Source organism: Rhinopithecus roxellana, chromosome 12 (assembly GCF_007565055.1).
Source record: "Rhinopithecus roxellana isolate Shanxi Qingling chromosome 12, ASM756505v1, whole genome shotgun sequence".
Lineage (NCBI taxonomy): Eukaryota > Metazoa > Chordata > Mammalia > Primates > Cercopithecidae > Rhinopithecus > Rhinopithecus roxellana.
The window spans coordinates 6,933,800-6,960,377 of NC_044560.1; the positions used below are offsets into that span (position 1 = coordinate 6,933,800).

At 55.8% G+C, this 26,578-nt stretch overlaps 1 protein-coding gene across 4 annotated transcripts in view; it reads left to right on the forward strand.

Moving 5' to 3' along the window:
- The window catches only part of H6PD (hexose-6-phosphate dehydrogenase/glucose 1-dehydrogenase), a 41,542-nt gene extending 15,185 nt beyond the window's left edge, over nucleotides 1-26,357 (forward strand). For all 4 annotated transcript variants that reach the window (XM_030942530.1, XM_030942532.1, XM_030942531.1 and 1 more), the window contains exons 4-5: nucleotides 16,875-17,144; nucleotides 18,322-26,357. In XM_030942530.1, coding sequence (XP_030798390.1) covers nucleotides 16,875-17,144; nucleotides 18,322-19,682 — 1,631 coding nt within the window. In that variant the 3' untranslated portion in view covers nucleotides 19,683-26,357. The remainder of the gene's footprint in view (nucleotides 1-16,874; nucleotides 17,145-18,321) is intronic.
- The last annotated feature ends 221 nt before the right edge of the window (nucleotides 26,358-26,578 follow it).

A 26,578-nucleotide genomic window follows, 5' to 3' on the forward strand; every position in this document is an offset into this window, starting at 1 on the left:
CCCCACTCCCCACCCCACACACCACAGGCCATTCTCCCCACTCCCCACCCCACACCACCACAGGCCATTCTCCCCACTCCCACCCCACACACACAGCCATTCTCCCACTCCCCCACGCCCACACACCACAGGCATTCTCCCACTCTCCCCACCCCACACACAGGCCATTCTCCCCACTCCCCACCTCACACACCACAGCCAATTCTCCTCACTCCCCACCTCACACACCACAGGCCATTCCTCCCCACTCCCCACCCCCACACACCACAGTGCCATTCCTCCCCACTCCCCACCCCACACACACCACAGGCCATTCTCCCCACTCCCCACCCCACACACACCACAGGCCATTCTCCTCACTCCCCACCTCACCACCACAAGGCCCATTCTCCCCACTCCCCACCCACACACACCACAGGCCCATTCTCCCCACTCCCCACCCCACACACCACAGGCCATTCTTCCCACTCCCCACCCCACACACCACAGGCCATTCTCCTCACTCCCCACCTCACACACCACAGGCCATTCTCCCCACTCCCCACCTCACACACCACAGGCCCATTCTCCCCACTCCCCACCCCACACACCACAGGCCATTCTCCCCACTCCCCACCTCACACACCACAGGCCATTCTCCTCACTCCCCACCCCACACACCACAGGCCATTCCCCCCACTCCCCACCCCACACACACCACAGGCCATTCTCCCCACTCCCCACCCCACACACACCACAGGCCATTCTCCCCACTCCTCACCCCACACACACCACGGGCCATTCTCCCCACTCCTCACCCCACGCACCACAGGCCATTCTCCCCACTCCCACCCCACGCACCACAGGCCATTCTCCCCACTCCCCACCCCACACACACCACAGGCCATTCTCCCCCACTCCCCACCCCACACCCAACAGGCCATTCTCCCCACTTCCTCACCCCACACACCACAGGCCATTCCCCCCACTCCCCACCCCACACACCACAGGCCATTCTCCCCACTCCCCACCCCACACACCACAGGCCATTCTCCCCACTCCCCACCCCACACACACCACAGGCCATTCTCCCCACTCCCCACCCCACACACCACAGGCCATTCCCCCCACTCCCCAACCCACACACCACACAGGCCATTCTCCCCACTCCCCACCCCCACACACCACAGGCCATTCTCCCCCACTCCCAACCCCCACACACCACAGGCCATTCTCCCCACTCCCCACCTCACACACCACAGGCCATTCTCCCCACTCCCCACCTCACACACCACAGGCCATTCTCCTCACTCCCCACCTCACACACCACAGGCCATTCTCCCCACTCCCCACCTCACACCACCACAGGCCATTCTCCCCACTCCCACCTCACCACCACAGGCATTCTCCACACTCCCACCCCACATACCACAGGCCATCTCCCCCCACTCCCCACCCCACACACCACAGGCCAATTCTCCCCACTCCCCACCCCACACACACCACAGGCCATTCTCCCCACTCCCCACCCCACACACACCACAGGCCATTCTCCCCCACTCCCCACCCACACACCACAGGCCATTCTCCCTCACTCCCCCACCTCACACACCACAGGCCATTCTCCCCACTCCCCACCTCACACACCACAGGCCATTCTCCCCTCCCCACCTCACACACCACAGGCCATTCTCCCCACTCCCCACCGCACACCACAGGCCATTCTCCTCACTCCCCCCCCCACACACCACAGGCCATTCTCCCCACTCCCCACCTCACGCACCACAGGCCATTCTCCCCACCTCACCCCACGCACCACAGGCCATTCTCCCCCACTCCCACCCCACACACCACAGGCCATTCTCCCACTCCCCACCCCACACACACCACAGGCCATTCTCCCCACTCCCCACCCCACACACCACAGGCCATTCTCCCCCCCACTCCCCACCCCACACACCACAGGCCATATTCCCCACTCCCCACCCACACACCACAGGCCATTCTCCCCACTCCCCACCCACACACCACAGGCCATTCTCCCCACTCCCCACCCCACACACCACAGGCCATTCTCCCCACTCCCCACCCCACACACCACAGGCCATTCCCCCACTCCCCACCCCACACACACCACAGGCCATTCTCCCCCCCCCCACCCCACACACCACAGGCCATTCTCCCCACTCCCCACCCCACACACACACAGGCCATTCTCCCCACTCCCCACCCCACACACCACAGGCCATTCTCCCACTCACCCCACACACACACCACAGGCCATTCTCCCCACTCCCCACCCCACACACACCACAGGCCATTCTCCCCCACTCCCCACCCCCACACACACCACAGCCATTCTCCCCACCCTCACCCCACACACCACAGGCCATTCTCCCCACTCCCACCCCACACACACCACAGGCCATTCTCCCCCACCCCCACCCCACACACACCACAGGCCATTCTCCCCACTCCCCACCCACACACCACAGGCCATTCTCCCCCACTCCCCCCCCACACACACACACAGGCCATTCTCCCCACTCCCCACCCCACACACACCACAGGCCTCCCCCCACTCCCCCCCCACACACACCACAGGCCATTCTCCCCACTCCCCACCCACACACACCACAGGCCATTCTCCCCCACTCCCCACCCACACACACCACAGGCCATTCTCCCCACCCACCCCACACCACAGGCCATTCTCCCCACTCCCCACCCCACACACCACAGGCCATTCTCCCCACTCCCCACCCCACACACCACAGGCCATTCTCCCCCCCTCCCACCCCACACACACACAGGCCATTCTCCCCACTCCTCACACCCACACACACACACAGGCCATTCTCCCCCACTCCTCACCCCACACACACCACAGGCCATTCTCCCCCACTCCTCACCCCACACACACCACAGGCCATTCTCCCCACTCCACCCCACACACACCAGGCCATTCTCCCCACTCCCCACCCACACACCACAGGCCATTCTCCCCCTCCCCACCCCACACACCACAGGCCATTCTCCCCACTCCACCCCACACACCACAGGCCATTCTCCCCACTCCCCACCCCACACACACCAGGCCATTCTCCCCCACTCCCACCCCACACACACCACAGGCCATTCTCCCCCACTCCCCACCCCACACACCACAGGCCATTCTCCCCACTCCCCACCCCACACACCACAGGCCATTCCCCCCACTCCCCACCCACACACACCACAGGCCATTCTCCCCACACCCCCCACCCCACACACCACAGGCCATTCTCCCCACTCCCCACCCCACACACACCACAGGCCATTCTCCCCACTCCCCACCCCACACACACCACAGGCCATTCTCCCCTCCCCACTCCCCACCCCACACACCACAGGCCATTCTCCCTCCCCACCCCCCACACACACCACAGGCCATTCTCCCCACTCCCCACCCCACACACAACACAGGCCATTCTCCCACTCCCCACCCACACACCCAGGCCATTCTCCCACTCCCCACCCCACACACCACAGGCCATTCTCCCCACTCCCCACCCCACACACCACAGGCCATTCCCCCCACTCCCCACCCACACACACCACAGGCCATTCTCCCCACTCCCCACCCACACACCACAGGCCATTCTCCCCACTCCCCCACCCACACACACACCACAGGCCATTCTCCTCCCCCCCCCCACCGGCCCTCCACCCCACACACCACCACCACAGGCCATTCTCCCCACTCCCCACCCCACAACACCACAGGCCATTCTCCCCACTCCCCACCCCACACACACCACAGGCCATTCTCCCCCACTCCCCCCAACACACCACCACAGGCCATTCTCCCACTCCACCCCCACACACCACAGGCCATTCTCCCCCACTCCCCACCCCACACACCACAGGCCATTCTCCCCACTCCCCACCCCACACACACCACAGGCCATTCTCCCCCACTCCCCACCCACACACACCACAGGCCATTCTCCCCCACTCCCACACCCCACACACACCACAGGCCATTCTCCCCACTCCCCACCCCACACACACCACAGGCCATTCTCCCCACTCCCTCACCCCACACACACCACAGGCCATTCTCCCCCACTCCCCACCCCACACACACCACAGGCCATTCTCCCCACTCCCCACCCCACACACACCACAGGCCATTCTCCCCACTCCCCACCCCACACACACCACAGGCCATTCTCCCCACTCCTCACCCCACACACACCACAGGCCATTCTCCCCACTCCCACCCCACACACACCCACAGGCCATTCTCCCCACTCCCCACCCCACACACACCACAGGCCATTCTCCCCCACTCCCCACCCCACACACACCACAGGCCATTCTCCCCCACTCCCCACCCCACACACACCACAGGCCATTCTCCCCACTCCTCACCCCCACACCACACCACAGGCCATTCTCCCCACTCCCCACCCCACACACCACAGGCCATCTCCCCACTCCCCACCCCACACACACCACAGGCCATTCTCCCCCACTCCCCACCCCACACACACCACAGGCCATTCTCCCCACTCCTCACCCCACACACACCACAGGCCATTCTCCCCACTCCTCACCCCACACACACCACAGGCCATTCTCCCCCCCCCCCCCCCACACACCACAGGCCATTCTCCCCCACTCCCCACCCCACACACCACAGGCCATTCTCCCCACTCCCCACCCCACACACCACAGGCCATTCTCCCCACTCCCCACCCCACACACCACAGGCCATTCCCCCACTCCTCCCCCCCACACACCACAGGCCATTCTCCCCACTCCCCACCCCACACACACCACAGGCCATTCTCCCCACTCCCCACCCCACACACACCACAGGCCATTCTCCCCACTCCCCACCCCACACACCACAGGCCATTCTCCCCACTCCTCACCCCACACACCACAGGCCATTCCCCCACTCCCACCCCACACACACCACAGGCCATTCTCCCCACTCCCACCCACCCCCCACACACCACAGGCCATTCTCCCCACTCCCCACCCCACACACCACAGGCCATTCTCCCCACTCCCCACCCCACACACCACAGGCCATTCTCCCCACTCCCCACCTCACACACCACAGGCCATTCTCCCCACTCCCCACCCCACACACACACAGGCCATTCTCCCCACTCCCCACCACACACACCACAGGCCATTCTCCCCACTCCCCACCCACACACCACAGGCCATTCTCCCCACTCCCCACCCCACAACACCACAGGCCATTCTCCCCACTCCCCACCCCACACACACAGGCCATTCTCCCCACTCCCCACCCCACACACCACAGGCCATTCTCCCCCACCCCCACCACCCCACCACACACCACAGGCCATTCTCCCCCACTCCCCACCCCACACACACCACAGGCCATTCTCCCCCACCCCACACCACACCACAGGCCATTCTCCCACCCCCCACCCACCAACCCAGGCCATTCTCCCCACTCCCCACCCCACACACACAGGCCATTCTCCCACTCCCACCCCACCACACCACACAGGCCATTCTCCCACTCCCCCCCCACCACACACACCACAGGCCATTCTCCCCACTCCCACCCAACACACCACAGGCCATTCTCCCACTCCTCACACCCACACACCACAGGCCATTCTCCCCACTCCCCACCCCACACACACCACAGGCCATTCTCCCCCTCCCCACCCCACACACCACAGGCCATTCTCCCCCCCTCCCCACCCCACACACACCACAGGCCATTCTCCCCACTCCTCACCCCACACACACCACAGGCCATTCTCCCCACTCCCCCCCCCACACACCACAGGCCATTCTCCCCACTCCTCACCCCACACACACCACAGGCCATTCTCCCCACTCCCCACCCCACACACACCACAGGCCATTCTCCCCACTCCCCACCCCACACACCACAGGCCATTCTCCCCACTCCCCCCCACACACACCACAGGCCATTCTCCCCACTCCTCACCCCACACACACCACAGGCCATTCTCCCCACTCCCCACCCCACACACACCACAGGCCATTCTCCCCCACTCCCCACCCCACACACCACAGGCCTTTCTCCCACTCCCCACCCCACACACCACAGGCCATTCCCCCACTCCCCACCCCACACAACCACAGGCCATTCTCCCCCACTCCCCACCCCACACACCACAGGCCATTCTCCCCACTCCCCACCCCACACACACCACAGGCCATTCTCCCCACTCTCCCCCCCACACCCCACAGGCCATTCTCCCCCACTCCCCACCCCACACACCACAGGCCATTCCCCCCCTCCCACCCCACACACACCACAGGCCATTCTCCCCCCCCCCCCCACCCCACACACCACAGGCCATTCTCCCCACTCCCCACCCCACACACCACAGGCCATTCCCCCACTCCCACCACACACACCACAGGCCATTCTCCCCACTCCCACCCCACACACACAGGCCATTCTCCCCACTCCCCCCCACACACACCACAGGCCATTCTCCCCACTCCCCACCACACACACCACAGGCCATTCTCCCCACTCCTCACCTCACACCCAGGCCATTCTCCCCACTCCCCACCCACACACCACAGGCCATTCCCCCCCTCCCCACCCCCACACACACACCACAGGCCATTCTCCCCACTCCCCACCCCACACACCACAGGCCATTCTCCCCACTCCCCACCCCACACACACAGGCCATTCTCCCCACTCCCCACCCACACACACCACAGGCCATTCTCCCCACTCCCACCCCACACACCACAGGCCATTCCCCCACTCCCCACCCCACACACCACAGGCCATTCTCCCCACTCCCCACCCCACACACCACAGGCCATTCTCCCACTCCCCACCCCACACACACCACAGGCCATTCTCCCCACTCCCACCCCACACACCCAGGCCATTCTCCCCACTCCCCCACCCCACACCACAGGCCATTCTCCCCCACTCCCCACCCCACACACCACAGGCCATTCTCCCCACTCCCCACCCCACACACCACAGGCCATTCTCCCCACTCCCCACCCCACACACCACAGGCCATTCTCCCCACTCCCCACCCCACACACCACAGGCCATTCTCCCCACTCCCCACCCCACACACCACAGGCCATTCTCCCCACTCCCCACCCCACACACACCACAGGCCATTCTCCCCCACTCCCCACCCTGTGCTCTGCCCCTGCCAAGGGTTCCGGTGGATCCCAGCTGCCCTCCACCCCCGCAGTGGTGCAACCCTAGCTGACTCCTAGGCAGGAGTGGCACCTGCGTAACCCAAGCCAGCACCCTGAGTGCTGGGAAGGGAGGAGGCTGCAAGCCAGGCCTGGGAAATGGAGCATTCCTGGTCCAGAGCTGCTGCAGGCCCCAGGAAAGGGACTTCTGAGCTGCAAGGTCGTTTGGATGTCTTCCCCCATCCGTATCACACACATCTAAGTGGGTGGAAGCCGGCTTCCCCGGCTCCCTCCCCTCCGTCCTCCATGCTGGGTGAGTGCTTTTTTTTTTTTCTTGCAGCAGCCTCTGGCCCAGAGGAGTTTGCTGCAGAGTCAAGGCTACTGCACAGGCCGGAGGGGGTGGGGAGGAGGAAAGGAAGAAGGGATCTGGTACCCAGCTCCCCTCAGCCTGACCTGGGGTGCTCCTCCTGTGTGTCCCAGTCTGTGAGCCCCTGAGAGGCACAGCCACCCAGGGTACCCTGGCTGGGGTCTCTGAAGCAGCATGGGCCATAGAAGGAGAGTCACTGAGCCTCCTTCATCCCAGAGATGACCCTGGCTGGCCCTCATCATGGCATCGGGAGAGCTCTGCAGACAGGCGGGCCCATGTGATTAATGGGCTCTGTTCAGCTGTCTGGGTCCGGCTGTCTTTTTTGTCGGGAGTGCTGGAATTGGAACCGAGGTCTTGGGCACCTCAGAGCCCAAGCCTCTAACCACTGAGCTCCACAGCCTCCCAGGCTGGCCAGGCCTTTAGCAATTGGCCTCCCTGCTGGAACGCACTCAGGGCCAGTCTCCCTGCTGCCCTAGTTTCCCCTCTGTGTAGAAGGCCTGTTGTTGTTAGAAGGAGGGAGACTTCCTGAGGATGTCACTGCTGGGAGGGTCCCTGTCCTGACATGGGGAAAGGAGCCTGATGCTTGCCCCACCTCTGAGGGCTGGAGTGACCGTTCAGTGCCTCTCACTGAGGGACCAGGGCAGCCAGGGTCCTTCCAGGCACACACCAGCTGTCCCGCCTTCCATCCTGGTGTGCCAGAAGGGGCCAGGAGCTCGCTCAGCAGGGCCAGTTCCCCTTCTCGCCCCATCTGCAGAGCTGTCTGCGAGGTGAGCCCAGGGCAGCTGCTGGATCTCCTGTCCAGAGAGAGCACCAGCCAGCACACTGCGCTCTCCTTGGCCCTCACCTCTTTTTATTTTTAGTAATCCCAGAAGGTGTTGATAGGGATTGCAGCTGGCACTTAGTTGTTTGTCTTTTTTTTTTTTTAATCTATTTTTGTTGGGAAAACCTGGATTTCCCACAATGTGGAAGCCAATGAGGAGGGGGTTTCTGGTCCCGGTTCTGAAGGCTGTGACCTTCAGCACACCTCTATACAATGCTGATAGCCCCGGTACCTCCCTCTCGGGTAGTTTTAAGGATTAAATCAGATAATGCACACGGAAATACGTTACAAATGGAAGTGTTGTTCTTCTTCCAAGTTTGCAAGGAGAGGCAGCGGCAGTGTGTCTGAGTTCCACGTGACTTATATTGGATTATTATATAAATCCTGTAAATTGATCTATCATACTCTTTTATGTCTATTCTTTATGTCGTATTTCTCTCTCACATATACACACACAGTTGTATACATATTTATATCTTTATGTATTAGTAGTCTGCACAATATATACCTTTTAATACTTATATTTCTGTTCAGTTCTGTTCATACCACAGAATATGTGTTATAAATTCTTTTATTAAGCTTTTTGGTTGTTTCTGGTGTTTTGCTATTTTATTATTATTATCTTAGAGATGGAGTCTTGTTATGTTGCTCAGGCTGCTCTTGGACGCCTGGTCTCAAGTGATCCTCTCTTGCTTTAACCTCCCAAGTAGCTGAGACTACAGGAGTGCCCCGCCTCCCCTGGCTTCTATCTTAGATATTACTTTATGAGCTTTTTCAAAAATTGAGATACAATGCACATACCACAAAATTCACGCTTTTTAAGTATAAAATTAAGTGGTTTTCAGTATATTTACAAAGTTATGCAACTACTATCTAATTCGAGAACATTTATGAGCATTTAAAAAAAATCTTCCCTGTAAGTATATATTTCTGCAGTGGAACTACTGGGCCAAGGGGGAAGAAGTGCTTTCTAGCTGTTGCTCTGTTACGAGACTGAGCAGCAGAGCCGGCGGGCGCAGTCATGGCCCCCCTACTTTGTCATCCTCTGACCTTGGACGAGCTCTGGATGTGCACAGGCGGGAGCCAAGTTTACAGCGGTCTTTCTTCCCAGTGTCCACCCTGGTTGTGCTTTTCTCTATCCTTTTCATATACTGATGGGTTTCAACCTTCAACTTTCAACCCAGGAAAAGATACTAGGAGCCAATATAGATCATTTTTAGGAGAAATCAGTCCACAATAACTGGCAGTAACTAGAAAAGATCAGCATCAGCAGGAGGGCCAGCCCCTCACCTCCTGTCCTTGCACTCAGCTGCATGGCCTCTGCCCGGGGAGGTGCCAGGCCATGGTCCCGGTCACTGCATTAAACTCTGAAAAGACAGAGCCAGCCAGGAGAGGAGCAAAGTCCATAAATCTACAGGCCGTGTTAAACACAGGCGCACCCCCTGAAGCTTGAAATTAAGGAATAAAGGAAGCTCTCTTTTACCCAGCAGGTAGTAAACCCGTGGAATGCATTCTTTCTGAGAATTGAGAGAGGATACAAATAGGAAAGGGGCCGCTTAGGGATTTGCTCCATTAATGAATAGTAAGCAGATAACAGGGCTTTTAGGGACTCTGTTGTGTTCCCTTCATCAAAAATTCATCTGTTTTTAAAGCTTTAACTATGTTGTTGACATATAAATCTGTAATTCATTGATCAGAAGACACATGTTTTTCATATTTGGACGTCTCTGAAGTTGGGTTTATCCTTAATGGGGTGACACAGTGGAACTGGAAACCCTTTTCTTTCTTAGGGGTTATAGAACAGCGATGCCTCCACCACTGATGGCATTTCAGATTTGATGAAATCCAGTTTCTCTCCAGTGTCTGTTGTCTCCCCAGGCCCTAGTTTATGCCTCCAGCCGCCTTTTAGATAGCTCCACGGGGAGCTGCACCATCACTTCAGATTCAGCAGATTTAGAATGAAAACCACCACTGCATTTTTCTCATGAAATACCAACTGCTTTTTCTAACCTCTTTATTTCAAATGGGAACAGTGCTCTCTGAGTGACCAGGCCGGTAGCCCTTCTCTTACGGCATCTGTCATAAGAAAAATTCCAACCCATATTTATCAGTGTTTCCTATGTGCTACCCACTGTTCGAAGCCCTGTATGGATATTCACTCCTGAAGGCCTCCAGAAGCCCTGCAAAGGAGGCGCGGGGATTATTGCTTGTTCACACGTGAGGTGATGTCGGTTGCTGGAGATCACAGGCCTGAAAGATGGCAGAGCCATCTTTTAAACCAGGGCAGACTGGGCATGGTGGCTCACACCTGTAATCCCAGCACTTTGGGAGGCCGAGACAGGTGGATCACTTGAGGTCAGGAGTTCAAGACCAGCCTGGCCAACATGGTGAAACCCCCATCTCCACTAAAATACAAAACTTAGCCAGGTGTGGTAGCATGTGCCTATAATCCCAGCTACTCGGGAGGCTGAGGCAGGAGAATTGCTTGAACCCTAAGGCGAAGGTTGCAGTGAGCCAAGATCACGCCACTGCACTCCAACCTGGGTAACAGAGGGAGGCCCCATCTCAAATAAAATAAAATAAAATAAAATAAATATAATATAAAATAAAATAAAATACTGGAGCAGCCTGACTCCAGAGACCACACTCCAGATCACAGCTGTGCACCACCATTCACAGATCCAGCCAGCCACCAAGTAGTTTGTATTCATCTATAATAACTTCTTTGCAGTTCACTGTGACTTTGTTCCCTCCTACCTTTGTTACTTCCTTTGATTGCAGCAAAGGCTGCCTCGTTGATTTCACGACCGCCAGTCCCATCCTGCTCATCCTGCGGCTCGCGGACAGCTTCATCTGCCTTAAGTACCTCTTTCGTGGGTCTGCTTCCCTGTTCTAAAACCTTTTTAAAAAAGTTTTATTGAGCCATAACTCACAAATCCTGCTACACTTTACTCAGTTAAGGTGGACAGGCCAGTGGGCTTTAGTGTATTCACAGAGTTGTGTGTCAGTACCACAATCAATTTTAGAACATGTTCATCACGGGAAAGGAAACCCTGCACCCCTTAGTTGTCATCCCCTAACTTCCCCCTCCCCCCAGCTCCTGGCAACCATAGAACTGCATTCTCTCTGTGGGGTTGCCTGTTCTGGATATTTCATACATATAGGATCATACGGTGTATGGTTTCTGTCACTTAGCATCCTGTGTTCAGAGTTCACCCATGTTCTAGCAGGTACCAGCACTTTATTCCTTTCTACTGCTGAGTATTATCTTATTGTATAGGTATACCATAATTTATCCAGTCTCCAGTTGGTGGACATTTGGGTTGTCTCTACTTTTTGGCAATTATGAATAATGCTGCAATGAGCATTCATGTACAAGCTTTTGTGTGGACCTGCATTTTTATTTCCCTTGAGTATAAACCCAGGAGTGGGGTTGCTGGATCATGACTCTGTTTAACTGTTTGAGGCCAAGAACTCTTATTTATTTATTTATTTATTTATTTATTTATTTATTTATTTATTATTTTTGGAGACAGGGTCTTGATTTGTTGCCCTGGCTGGAGTGCAGTGGTGCAATCATAGTTCACTGCAGCCTCGACCTCCTAGGCTTAAGTGATCCTCACACCTCAGCCTCCCAAGTAGCTGGGACCACAGATGTATGCCACCATGCCCGGCTAATTTTTGTATTTTTTGTAGAGATGGGGTTTTGCTGTGTTGCCTAGGCTGGTCTTGAACTCATGGACTCGGGAGATCTGCCCGCCTCAGCCTCCCAAAGTGCTGGGATTACAGGCATAAGCCACTGTGCCAGGCCTTAGGTCCCTTTCAAATATAAGATGTTCCTAATTTTCCTGTTCTACTATTGCAGGGGAAGGGAAGAATTGTCTTTTTACATTCTCCCAAAAAGGAGAATTGGAAGGTTTGGTCACCCTGGGCCCACACTTCTGTGAGGCACCACCTGAATGCAGCTGAGGTACTTAACTGTCCCTCTGAGGGACACCAGCCTTACTCCATCCTCTTTGCTTTTGCTGGCTCTGGTAGGCATTGGAATCTCTGACGTTTGCCCTAGACCCTTCCTTCCAGAAGCTCAGTCGGCTTCTTCATTGTGCTCTGTTTCTAAAGGCCAGTGGTGCCCACGCCACTTAACTTGACACCATTCTGTTATAGGGTTGAGTAGTAGGTAATTAAAAGGGAAATGTTTTGCAGGCTCTGGGGCCAGCTGCCTGGGTTTGAATCTCATTTTTACCTCTTCACCAGCTGTATGTGACCTTGGGTAAGTTATCAACCTCTCTGAACTTCAGGTTCCTTATATTTTAAAATAGGGGAAATAGAAGGGCCTCCTTATAGGTTGTTATTCTGAGGATAAATGGACTGATCCACAGACACTGCTGTCATCAGTATTCTCTTTTTCTGGATGTCTTCTCAACAATAGCACAAGAACTTTGAAGGCCATAACACTACAGAGCTGGGGGACCTCAGCCATTGTTTTCCCAGTGGGGACCACTCTTGGCATTTTGGTTGGCACAGTTGGGCTGGACTTCCTGTTCATTTCATGGTTTAGTATCCCTGGACAGAGCTGCACCCTCTAGCTTCCGGTTGCTATGGCTGGGGACAGGGTGCCTTCCTACGAGTGGCTGCCGGCTTCATTTCTTGCCCCCCAACACTGGTGCTGCTGTCAGGAATGGCATGTCGGGCTGGCTTCAGGGCAGGTTGTTCCCCCAGCCATGACATGCTTGCTGTCTAGTTGACCCGAGAGTGCACACCAACAACGCGGTCAGGGCAGGTGCTCAGGATTGGCGCCGTGGACCCAGAGTGGCTGCTGGCAGGAAGCATGCTGGGCTCAGCAGGCCTGGACTTAGAATCTGCTGCTTTTGGTCTGTTTGAATTAAATGTTAACTAGATCCTAGGTAAAATTGAAGTTTACAGAATGCATGGAAGAGATACAGAACTATGGTATAACAAACACCAATCCACCTACCACCCATTTTTAAAAAAGAACTTGATTCTCCTGCGTGTCCCTCCCCACATTCTGACCTATTTCCTCATCTTACGCTTCCGAGTTGTGGATAGATTATTCCCTCACTTCTCCTTATGTTTCCATGCACGCCTCGTTCCCTAAACAACCTGTTGTTTAATTTTGAACAAGAGTCATCCTGTATGTGTCCAAGCATGGATCTTTTTGTCTCTGTGTCCAGCATTTGGGAGAATTGTTTCAGCTCTGTCTTCTGTTAGCTGACTCTGTACAGCTGTTTCTCATCTGTAAGGCCCATCTACTGAATTTCTAATTTCCAATTACATTTTTCATTTATTGAAGTTCTGTTTATTTTGGTCACTTTATATCCTGTTTTCTTTTTCTTTCTTTCTTTTTTTTTTTTTGAGACAGTCTCACTCTGTGTTGTCTAGATGGAGTACAGTGGCATGATCACAGCTCACTGCAGCCTTGACCTTCTGGGCTCAAGCAATCCTCCCACCACAGCCTCCCAAATAGTTGGGACCACACTTGGTTAACTTTTTTTTTTTTTTTTTTTTTTTTTTTTGTAGAAACAGGGTCTCACTTTGTTGCCCAAGATGGTCTTGAACTCCTGGACTCTGGGCTCAAGTGATCCTCCAGCCTTGGCCTCCCAAAGTGCTGGGATTACCAGCATGAGCCACTCCGCCTGGCCTATATCCTATTTTCAAATTAATTTTTATTTTATCAAAGTAATCATGTTGCTTTCTCACCACATCAGGTTTTGGAGGTTTGTCCGTGATGATGTGTGGATCTTCATTTTCTCTGCTGTCCGCTGTCTGAACGTAGTGCTGTGTTAGGGGCTGGGGATGCAGCAGAGGGCAGGTACCACTCAGATGGAGCCTCCCTTATAGCGGGGAAGCAACTCGGATGGAGCTTCCCTTGTAGAGGGAAAGAAAGAGAAACAGGCCTGAATTACAGTCAGCTGGGCCAGGAGAAGACAGGGCCCCTTAGAAGGGGTAGGCCAAAGCTCCTAGAAGCCGAGCCCTTAAGGATGAGTGGGAGTTTGCTGGGTGAACAAATGAATCCCAGGTTAGGGGTCCTGCATGCAGAAGCCTTTGAGAAACGATGGCTCCTCGTGTCATGAGGCCAGGCTCTCTCTGTAGGTGAGGTTGTGAGGAGACTTGGGCATTGGAACTCTCCTGCGAGGTGGTATGCGTTGGAACCCTGAGCTCTGGGACTGTCCTGTATATTTGAGTCACTGATAATCAGTGCTCACCAGGGTTGAGCCTCGGAGGAGGGAGTGGAGTAGAGCTCGTGGTTAAGCAGTGCCTGCTTCTGCCCCGTCAGCCTGGTCACCTGTCTCCTTCCTCACTTGTGGAGCAGGAGTGATCATGGTGCCTGTGTGCAGGGTCTTTGTGAGTATAGGGAGGAGCGGTGCGGGCCCAGTGCGGGTTGGGGCTGTTGTCAGCATTGGTGTTGTTATGGTGGTAGTGTTATGTTGGTGTTACACCACTGTTGTTATGTTGCTATTGTTACACCAGTGTTGTTATGCCAGTGTTGTTATGGTGGTGGTAGTGTTACATCAGTATTATTAACGCTGGTGTAACGTTGCTGTTGTTACACTGGTGTTGTTATGTTGCTGTTGTTACGCCAGTGTTGTTACATTGCTGTTATGCCCATGTTGTTACGTTGTTATACTGGTATTGTTATGCCAGGGTTGTTACGTTGTTGTTACGCCAGTGTTATGTTGCTAATGTTATTCCGGTGTTATATTGTTGTTACGCTGGTGTTACGTCATTGTCATACCAGTGTTGTTATGTCGTTATGCCGGTGTTACATTGCTGTTATGCCGGTGGTGTTATGTTGCTGTTGTTAGGCCGGTGTTGTTATGTTGTTGTTACACTGGTGTTATGTTGCTATTGTTACACCAGTGTTACATTGTTATCACACCAGTGTTGTTATGTTGCTGTTTTATGGTGGTATGTTGTTGCTATGCTGGTGTTGTTTTGTTGTTGTTGTTGTGCTGGTGTTATGTTGTTACACCGGTGTTGTTACGTTGCTGTTGTTAGTCTGATGGTGGTGGTGTTACGCCGGTGTTATGTTACTGTTGTGTTGGTGTTATGTTGTTGTTATGCTGGTGTTGCTGCACTGCTGTTATGCTGGTGTTATGTTGTTCCACTGGTGGTGGTATGCTGCTGTTGTTACGCTGGATGTGCTGCTCCGTGTTCTCCAGGTGGCCTTCCCTTTTATCCTCACAGTTACCCCGTGCACCTGACAACTGGACATCTGCGCCTAGGAGTCTTCAGCCTAAACACACCTAAACCCTCCACCAAACCCCTCTGGTCCCGCCTCCCCATGTCTGTGAGTGCCTCCACTGCCCATCCCTCCCCTCAGGCCCCACCTCCAGGGCTCATCTTTGGGGCCTCTATTTTGCTCACACCCACCCCATCTGTCAGCAGGTCCAGTCAATCCTGACTCTGAGGTGCCTCTCCTTCCCCTCCAGCTCCTGTACTGCCCATTAGTCCAGGCCCGGTCGTCTCTGCTGGGCAGCTCTGCAGCCTCTTCCTTGCCTTCTCTGCATCTGCACCCATTCTCCCGCTAAGGCCAGGGGTCGATCCCCAGTATAGGTCAGGTCTCATCTTCTCCTGCCTCAAACCCTCCAGTGTCCTCCCTACAACTGAGCTTAGAAAAAAGTCCAGTCTCTTCACCTTGTCCTGCAAGACCCCTGAACTATTCTCCAGCCTCACCGCTGTCCCCATTCTTTCCTCACCTCCATCTGGCCCCCATCACACCAAGTTCCTTCCTACCTCAGGGTTTTGGCACCTGAGGGTCCCTGCATCTGAGATGCTTTCTCCCTGGGTTTTTGCGAGGCTGGCTCTTCAGGTCTCGGAGGGGCCTTTTCATTACCCCCTGTCACAACTGCTCTGTAATTTTGTTTACTTCCTTTTCTCTTCCCCCATTCCCTCCCTCCCACTCCCCTGCACATTGCCTGGCACAGGTGTGCGCCCAGTAGTAAGGCGGCATTTGTTAGTCTCATCCAAGGGCAGGATGCAGGAACAAAAGTCAAGTAACTTGTCCAAGATCACACGCTAGTAAGCGGCAGTCATACTCGGGCCCCAGCCCCTGCCATGGTGCCGCAGCCCCCGCCATGGTGCCGCAGCCCCTGCCATGGTGCCGCAGCCCCCGCCATGGTGCCGCAGCCCCCACCATGGTGCCATAGCCCCCACAGTGCTGAGCCTCCTGCTGGCAGTGGCCAGGCAGGGCAGGGTGAGGGGCTGGCCAGTATCTGCAGAGGCAATCTGTCCTTTGCTGGGAATAGAGCTTTCTTCATGTGGATTTCTGGAGAGGCTCACGGATTTGTCGCCTTCTCTTACAATAGTTCTCATTGACAGAGGTGGCTCCAAGACTTCCTCTGTGCCTTCTCGTGGTGAGGTTGGTTTTGGTGTGCACCATTTTTATAGGCCCTGTGGACTGGGGGAAGAGGATGCAGGACAAATGTGCACCTTGGGGAAATCTGATGCTCTGACCTCTCTTTACATCCTCCTCACTTCTCCACCTCCCTCCACCAGGCCGCACCAGCTTCTATGAGGAGTACGGTGTCATTCGCGATGTCCTCCAGAACCATCTGACAGAGGTCCTCACCCTCGTGGCCATGGAGCTGCCCCTCAATGTCAGCAGTGCGGAGGCTGTGCTGCGGCACAAGCTTCAGGTCTTCCAGGCGCTGCGGGGCCTGCAGAGGGGCAGTGCCGTCGTGGGCCAGTACCAGTCTTACAGTGAGCAGGTGCGCAGAGAGCTGCAGAAGCCAGACAGCTTCCACAGCCTGACGCCAACCTTCGCAGGTGGGCCCTGGGGCCGGGCATGGGGCACTGGGCTGCCCACTTCACCGGGAGCAGCTTTCCAAAGCAGATGTCCTTGGGTGGGGTGGAGGGGACTTGAGGTGGGATTTCCCCCAGGGTGCTCGGAGGCAAGGATAGCATTCCCCTGTCTCCCTGGTGTCCTGCCAGCCTGAAGCGGCAGGCCAGCTGGTGGTGCTCTCCGGGCAAAGGACATCCCGATGGCCATGGCCTCACGTCAGCCCCAGTTCAGTCCCAGATGCTTCCCAAGGGTTTGTCGTGCGAGGCTCAGACAGACCTGGTTCCTACCTCATAGGGCCTCCCCAGTGAGGCCGCAAGCCTTTTGCCTGGCCACAGCTGGAGACACTTCCAGCGGCCAAGTGCCATGCCAGGGCTGTCCTCTGGGCGGTTCCAGAGGCCCAGGGCTTTCTGGGAGGGGCTGGCTCCTCACCAGGTGGCAGCCAGGCAGTGAGAGCCACAGCTGCCTGTTGAGCATGCGCCGTGTGCCAGGTGCTTTATAGATGCCTCTCATACAAGCCTCACGCACCACCCACGAGGCAGGGGCCATTAGCCCCGTTTTATAGGTGAGGAAACGTAAGGCTCGGTGAAGTCGTCAAAATGAACCAGGCTTGGAACTTGGGCATGGAATACTGTCAGCTCCTGGCTCTTGCCAGCAGGCCTTGCCCCTCCTCGCCAACACTCCACCCACGGGCCTCTGCTGGGGTGACTGTCTCCCCACTCCGCACCACTGACCCTGCGTCGGGTGCATCCTGAATGCTTCACAGACAGGAGGGGAGCACGTTTCTCTGTAGGACCCCTGCCCCCTCACACATCTAAGAGTCAGGGTCCCCCACCCCACTTGCCCCCACTGTGGGGCGTCCTTTAGAGTCTCCAGGTTGGATGCTCTCAGCCCGGTTCTCCTTTGCTGGCGGACCATAACTCTAAGAGGGGCCTCAAGGAAGGCAGGTGTCAAAGCCATAGATAGCCCCGGAGGCCGGTTTTCAAGCATGGACTGGGAAGAGAAGGTCATGGAAGAGATGCCAGGTGAGGGGTGAGCATGGCAAGGTGAGGGGCTTCCCTGAGGCAGGGGGACGCCCAGAGGGCCCAGCGAGGAGAGGAGAGGGCTGGCCGGAGAGTCCTGTTCTGTGCCAGAGAGTCACCCTCTGCTGTTCCCTCACCTCAGCCGTTCTCGTGCACATCGACAATCTTCGCTGGGAGGGCGTGCCTTTCATCTTGATGTCTGGCAAAGCCTTAGACGAGAGAGTGGGCTACGCTCGGATCTTGTTCAAGAACCAGGCCTGCTGTGTGCAGAGCGAAAAGCACTGGGCTGCGGCACAGAGCCAGTGCCTGCCTCGGCAGCTCATCTTCCACATCGGCCACGGCGACCTGGGCAGCCCCGCTGTGCTGGTCAGCAGGAACCTGTTCAGGCCCTCCCTGCCCTCCAGCTGGAAGGAAATGGAGGGCCCACCTGGGCTCCACCTTTTCGGCAGCCCTCTTTCCGATTACTACGCCTACAGCCCTGTACAGGAGCGGGACGCCCACTCTGTCCTCTTATCCCATATCTTCCATGGCCGGAAGGATTCCTTCATCACCACAGAGAACTTGCTGGCCTCCTGGAGCTTCTGGACCCCTCTGCTGGAGAGCCTGGCCCATAAGGCCCCACGCCTCTACCCTGGAGGAGCTGAGAACGGCCGTCTGTTGGACTTTGAGTTCAGTAGCGGCCGGTTGTTCTTTTCCCAGCAGCAGCCGGAGCAGCTAGTGCCAGGGCCAGGCCCGGCCCCAATGCCCAGTGACTTCCAGGTCCTCAGGGCCAAGTACCGAGAGAGCCCGCTGGTCTCCGCCTGGTCCGAGGAGCTGATCTCTAAGCTGGCTAACGACATTGAGGCCACCGCTGTGCGGGCCGTGCGGCGCTTTGGCCAGTTCCACCTGGCGCTGTCAGGGGGCTCAAGCCCCGTGGCCCTGTTCCAGCAGCTGGCCACAGCGCACTATGGCTTCCCCTGGGCCCACACACACCTGTGGCTGGTTGACGAGCGCTGCGTCCCGCTCTCGGACCCGGAGTCCAACTTCCAGGGCCTGCAGGCCCACCTGCTGCAGCACGTCCGGGTCCCCTACTACAACATCCACCCCATGCCTGTGCACCTGCAGCAGCGGCTCTGCGCCGAGGAGGACCAGGGCGCCCAGATCTACGCCAGGGAGATCTCAGCCCTGGTGGCCAACAGCAGCTTCGACCTGGTGCTGCTGGGCATGGGTGCCGACGGGCACACAGCCTCCCTCTTCCCACAGTCGCCCACTGGCCTGGACGGCGAGCAGCTGGTTGTGCTGACCACGAGCCCCTCCCAGCCACACCGCCGCATGAGCCTTAGCCTGCCTCTCATCAACCGCGCCAAGAAGGTGGCAGTCCTAGTCATGGGCAGGATGAAGCGTGAGATCACCGCGCTGGTGAGCCGGGTGGGCTATGAGCCCAAGAAGTGGCCCATCTCGGGTGTCCTGCCGCACTCTGGCCAGCTGGTGTGGTACATGGACTACGACGCCTTCCTGGCATGAGGGCGCCTGTGCCCCTTGCCCGCTCTGCTCCTGTGCTTTCCTTCGCCCGTGTCTTCCCTCCCTTCTCGACTCCACCACCTGCCCAGCGTGCCCTGGCTCTCCAGAACCTGCTGCCCCACAGTCAGGCCCCAGAGGGCAGGACAAGGCCTTGTCCCGATGCCTTTGACAGGCAGCTCTGTCTAGTGGTGGATAGATGCAGAAGCAAGGAAGAAATGGAATCTGTTCATGAGAGGCTTCAAACCCAGGCCAGGAGAGAAGCCTTAAGAAAAGAAGCATCCAGCAGTGACAAATCCACATCAACCAGCACAACACGGGATGGCGCCCAAACGCCGGTGTTCACCAGAGGAGACGTGGTGGGCTGAGGTGAATCAAGGAAGGTTTCCTGGGGGAGGTGATCCTTGCACTGGCTCCCCGGGAACATTCAGAGCATGATTGGTAGACAGAAGGGTGCAGAGGCGCCCAGGGGAGTACATTACCCTGTGCAAAGCAGGGGCACTGAGGACTGTCTTGAGACCCTGAGGGGGTCAAGCCCCTCTTTCCCCAGCTGCCTGTTCTTCTAGAACCTCTGCACATCTAGCCTCTGGCCCTCCTCTTCGCTGCCTCCACCTGCTCCCGCTTGTCCTCCCTCTCTCCTCCGTCCTGGCTGTGCGGTAGAGTGCCAGGCTCCTCCCTGGGTCTTTGCTGTTTCTCAGACTCCATTTATAGAGAATGAGGGCTGATAACGGGAATACAGCAGCAAAGACTAGGCTGTGAAAAGCGTTCCAGAAATTTTTTTTTTTTTTAATTAAAAAAAAATATTTGCAGAGATGAGCTCTTGCTCTGTTGCCCAGGCTGGTCTCAAACTCCTGGGCTCAAGCGATCCTCCCATCTCAGCCTCCCAGAGTGCTGGGATTACAGGTGTGAGCTGCTGCGCCCCAGCCCCAGAAATCTCAGTGCTGTTCGGGGCTCCCTTTCTCAGTCGATGACCTGCTCTGCATGGGGAGGTGGAGTCTCCTTCCCCCAGCTTCCTCAGGGAGGACCCCTGCCCTCCGCTGCTCCTCTGTCCTGCTGGCCTTCCTCCATGAAGCACGCTGGGTGCAGATAATCAGGCCATTCTGGGGAGCCCCAATTTAAGAGGGTCATTTCAATCTCAGCGGACTCCCAGGTGGGTGTTTCTGCTCTCAGTAGCCCCTCTTGTTTTACCAGGAAAGATCCAGTTAAATCACCCACTGAGGTGACAGCTCATTCGCGGGGAGAGAGATGCAGCATCAAGTGACACTGGGCCATCCAGGCGGCTCTGCTCCCACCAGACAGGAGCCAGGCCTCTGGCAGGGGGCTGCCCACAGCCTTTTCAGGGGCTCGCTTGGCGGGTGACAGGGCCACAGCCAGGCCTTCTCTCCCTGCCCCTTGGTGACCCCTCCGTGACTTCCTGTGTGCCAGTCTCTCCTGCCACCTCTCACTTCACCACCAACTCTGCCTGAGACTGGGGAAGTGATTGGGTATCTTCTCGGTGAGCATAGGTTGGGGACTGTGATCTTGAGAAGCCATGGGCCAGCAATACCTGCTTTTCTGAAACCCCCAAGGAGGGCTCTGACATTCTTTTAAAAAACAGCACAAAGCAAAATTCCCAGGACACATGTAGTTTTGTTTGTTCAACATCCCACAACTCAAGGCTGGGAGATGGAACTCTTGGTTAAGGTCGATTTTTCTGTCTGGCTTCTCCCCCACCTTACACTTGCTCTGTGGATCAGGCAGATACAAAATTTCTGCCGCATTTTCAGAGAGGGCTTTCATGGGTGAGGGAGCATGGCGAAGTCAGTTTCTTTCCCCTGGACTTTATACTTCAAGGCTATGGATTTAAAGGAATCCTGGCTTTCATTTTCAATACCAGTCTGAGACGTGGTTCCCAAGCTGGGGCTCTTGTTCAGACTACCTACTCTGGCCGCCAACAACCCAGGCCAGACAGAGCATCTCGCCTTTTTTTTTTCTTTTTCTTTTTTTTTTTTTTAGACGGTCTCTCTCTGTCGCCCAGGCTGGAGCACAGTGGCGAGATCTTGGCTCACTACAACCTCCGCCTCCCGGGTTCAAGCAATTCTCGTGCCTCAGCCTCCCGAGTAGCTGGTACTATAGGCGCCGGCCACCACGCCTGCCTAATTTTTGTATTTTAGTAGAGACAGGGTTTCACCATGTTGCCCAGGCTGGTCTCGAACTCTTGAACTCAGGCAGTCTATCCACCTCAGCCTCCCAAAGTGCTGGGATTACAGGCATAAGCCACCGCACCCAGCTAGAACATCTATTTTTATACCCAGAGAGCACCCCTCTTAGGACAGAACCACAGTGCCCAAGCCGGGAAGCCACCCTCCTAGCGCCCAGCATCTGAGCTGCTACCCGTGATGGGCAGGCTCAGGAGAGGACTGGGGGTCGCGGTGGAAGTTCCGCAGCTGGCCGCGTGGGGGAGCCCTTGCACTGTACTGCCGCCTCCGGACTGCCCCGCTCCCTGGGCAGCTCCTGTGCCGGATTTCTTTTCATTTCCTTCCTCTCTCCCCGGTGCCTGGCCCCAGCCCTCTCCCATCTGTTCTTCAGGAACCGACTCCTCTCCGGTTGCAACACCAGAGAGAAAGGGGCCTCCACATGCCCAAGGAGGTGGGGTCCCTCCTTGAGGATGTAGCCCTACTCTTGGGCCCCCAAATTAGCAGAGTAATCAAAGCTTCCTACCATTTGGCCTCCTATTCCAGACTATTCCCTTGAGGGGTTTCATTCCAAAATATGCAGGGCTCGGGCTCCCTACTCCGGGCCTGTCTCCTTTGCTTCATCCCTGAAGGATGAAGGGCAAGCCGGCCCTTGATGTCACCATTTCTGAATAATAGTCACTGCCATAGAGCCTAGGATATCCTGTTCTAACTCAGTCCTGCCTTGGATGCATCACAGATCTGTGCGGAGTGGGTGTGGGAGCGTGGGTGAGGGTCGAAATGCCAAAAGTCTGCTTTCCAGAATCAAGTGCCTTCCGCAAATACGTTGGAAAAGTCCAAACCTGGAGATGTCCGTGTGCCTCTGCCCCTGCCCACCCCTTTCCCTGTGTTAGGAAGAAGTTCTCAGAACCCTGTAGGCTGGTGGCTTTCAAACTTCAGACCATGCGCTGCAGCAAGAAATGTGCCTTCCATTATAAATCAGTTCATTCGTTTACAGCTGTGTTCCAAGCAAGTTTCATAAAGAAATTCTCAACCCTTAGGACTTCAGATATCCTCAATTTTTTAGTTTTCATTTTTTAAAGATGCTTCTTAAAATTCACCAAATTGTGCTAGGTGCATTGGCTGATGTGTGTAATCCCAGCACTATGGGAGGCTGAGGTGAGAGGATCACTTGAGCCCAGAAGGTTGAAACCAGCCTGGGCAACATAGTGAGACTCGATCTCTACAAAAAGTTATAAAACCATGCATGGTGGTGCCCACCTGTGGTCCCAGCTGCTCGGGAGGCTGAGGTGGGAGGATCACCAGAGCCCAGGAGGCTGAGGCTGCAGTAAGGTGTGATTACACTATTGCACTCTAGCCTGGAAAACAGAGTGAGACACTGTCTCAAAAAAAGAAAAGAAGAGAAGAGAAAGAATGATGACAACAGCCCAGGGAGCAGCCCCACCCAGAACCCAGGTCTGCAGGGTTCCAGGTTCCAGCCTGTGTTCCCAGGCAGGCTGCCTGCCTCTTCCTGGCCTGGGAGCCCTTGGGTCCTATGGTGGCAGCAGTTACCACAGTCCAAGTTCCCTGGTGGGGACCAATGATTCCACTCGCATGGCAGCCCACGGGTGCACTTAGGGGCCCATAAATGGCAGAAGGGCCCCTCCTTTGGGAGACCTTGTCAGTCAGCATCTCTAGGGCAAGCATGATTCCCATTTGTAGAGGGGAAGGGGAAGGAATCAAGGAACTTGAAGCTAGATTTCAGCTAGGTCAAAATCGGGGGGAATATTTTTCTGCTAACTGCAAGTTAAAATAGGCCCTTCTGATTGAATTTCCCTGTTGTTTGTTTCTCTGCAGACAATGCTATAGCCCTACTCTTGGGCCCCCAAATTAGCAGAGTAATCAAAGCTTCCTACCATTTGGCCGACTATTCCCTTGAGGGTTTTGATTCCAAAATATGCAGGGCTCAGGCTCCCTACTCCGGGCCTGTCTGCTTTGCTTGCATTTCTCCTGTCCCTGTTCTCCCGGAGGGCCCAGGTGGAACTCACCACAGGGAGGGAGAAGCTTCCCAAAAACCTGCAAGGCTGTTTCCCAGAATTTGGTTTTCAGGTACAAAACTTTTTGTCCTGTAAGATATACGCAGCCTCACAGAAGCAGCCTCTGCATCCGCTTTCCCCAGCTATATTTTTATCTTAAGCACGTGGGGCTCCCTTAGAACTTACTCCACTGGTTTAAAAAAACAAACAAAAACAAAAACAAAAAGCTGCCTGGCAGCATCTCAGTGTGAGAGTGAGCACGGCACAGGAAAGGCCCGTGGTGACGAGGGTGAGGTGGCCACAGTGACCAGACGACACCCTAGCACCCATCCACCCTGCAGATGAGACTCTATAGAGGGCGAAGATTGGCAGCCTCCAGATGTCACAGGCCATGTGACCCACTAGGGACCACTTACCCCTGGCCTTCTGCTGGCTGAACTGAATGCATTCCCTCTCCGTGCAACTCTCCCATGAGGCTGCACCCGTGTGGGTGGCACTTGAAGCGGCGCTGTTTGCATTGTACACAGGAAGGAAGGAAGTTCTTCCAACCTCATCAGCACCTAGCAGCGAATCAGCCTGCGAGGGCATCCGAAGCCATGATGCAGTACGAACCTCCCAGCTGGTGCCGCTCTGCCCTCAGGGGCTCCAAGCATTGTAACTCAGTCATGGGAGCTGCCTCACTGGAGTGCAGATTGATTCCTGTAATAATTCTGCCTGCTGTTATCTCTTGTGCACTGACCAAGTGTGAGTCCCGGTGTCAGTTGGCCCAGTCCAGTGTCCATCTTCATTTGCTCATGCAGAGGGGATGAGTTGGACACTCCCTGTTCTTGGTTTTCCTTTTGCAACGCAGTGGGCAGTCTCCCTATAAAACAAAAACCCTACCTTCTGTGCCTTCTGCTCTAGAGCAGAGCTCCCCTCCCATTTCCTCAGTCTTCCCTGCAAAATCTGTCCACTGGGGAAGACAGCAGGAACCCTGGGCAGCGGATGTTCTGGGAAGACTAGTGATAGCAGATGTCATCCAGGAACAGCCACACACACAGTTCTCCAGGCCACCATCAGCAGCTCGAGGTGGGGTGTGAGTGAGAAGCTGAGGATCTCGCAGCTTGTTGCTGAGCAAGGTGCAGCCGGGCTCATGCTGTCATCAGCACAAGACAGGGTGGCAAGGGCTTTCAGATGCATTTCCGAGAGTCCAGCGAGCCAGGGGGAAAAGGATCCCTTTGCCGAAGCGTTCCCTCTAGCCAATTTTTGGGAGTGCTTCTGTTTGCAAAGCACTGGGGATGTGCCTGTCTCTGTGTGACCCACGCACGGGAAGGGGGAGCACTGGAGTAATTATACTTCTGCTGCTGCTTTGATTCTCAAGGCTCATCTTTAAAACCCTCCCCTTGCTGTCAGGTGCTTTAAAGGCAGTCTACATCTTTTCTTCCCTTGGTGTGGGAGAGGTAAACACTTTGATTTGCTGAAAACTGTATGAAGTATATTTGAACAGTTAGTAGTTAGCTTTGAAAGTGGAAGTGTGAACACTACCTGTGTCAGTTTGGGTCCTTCACTTGACCCCCACGGAAGTCTAGAGGCGTCTGTTATAAAGCGTTACGGCAGGAGGAAGGACCTGTATTAGCTGGAAATCATCAGGAACCCAGCTTGCCTCCATCTCTCTGAGATGTGCTGGGTACAGCCTGCCCCTCCTAGTTCTGTCCACCCGGAAGAGGCGGCTGGCAGCAGATCCTAGGGGCAGAGGCCCTGCTGGGTCCTGGGAGCTCATCTTTACCTGTGCCCGAGTGAGAACTGTGATTCCAGCCGGGCAGGTCAGATTGGAGCAGTGCTAAGAGGCTGTTGCAGGAGAACTAGACAGGGGCAGGGCCTGCTGCATCTGGATCATGTTTCTGCACTCTGCCCTGCGCTAGGGACTCAGGGTCTGGGCTTCTGCCAGGTGAGGAGCAGAGAGACTGTTCCCTTGGGTGGAGAGGCGTGGGCATGAGAGCCACCCACTGCCAAGCAGGAAGAATGTTGGTGCTTTTTTTCAGGGAGGGGAACCCCACTGGTTTTTATGGAAACAATGGAAACTTACAGATGCCTGGGATGATGAGGCACATTCAGAACAAATGCTTTTTTTTTTTTTTTTGAGACAGTCTTGCTGTGACGCCTAGGCTGGAGTGCAGTGGTGTGATCTCGGCTCACTGCAACCTTTGCCTCCCAGGTTCAAGTGATTCTCCTACCTCAGCCTCCTGAGTAACTGGGATTACACCACCATGCCCAGCAGATTTTTGTATTTTTAGTAGAGATGGAGTTTCACCATGGTCAGGCTGGTCTCGACCTCCTGACCTCAGGTGATCCACCTGCCTCAGCCTCCCAAAGTGCTGGGATTACAGGCGTGAGCCACCATGCCTGGCCAGAGCAAATGCCTTTTTAAACCTTTTAAAAACATTTTTAAAATGCCTTTTTCTATGTCAAATGTAACATTTATTTTTTTAAACAATAAAATTGATTTGCCAAAATCCATGCTTTAATTGTTTATTTGGGGGATGGGGTGTAGGGGTTTGTGGGCCCCAGCATCGTGCTGTGTGTGTTCTTTGAGGAGGGGAGGGCTGGGGTAAGTGAGGGCCCTGAACCGAGGACAGCCACATGCCTGTTGGAAGTATAAGTGTGTCTGAGCAAGCCAGTGCATTCCATTTGCAAGAGGGTCTGCGGACCTCATGGGAGAGACAGCGGTGGGCAG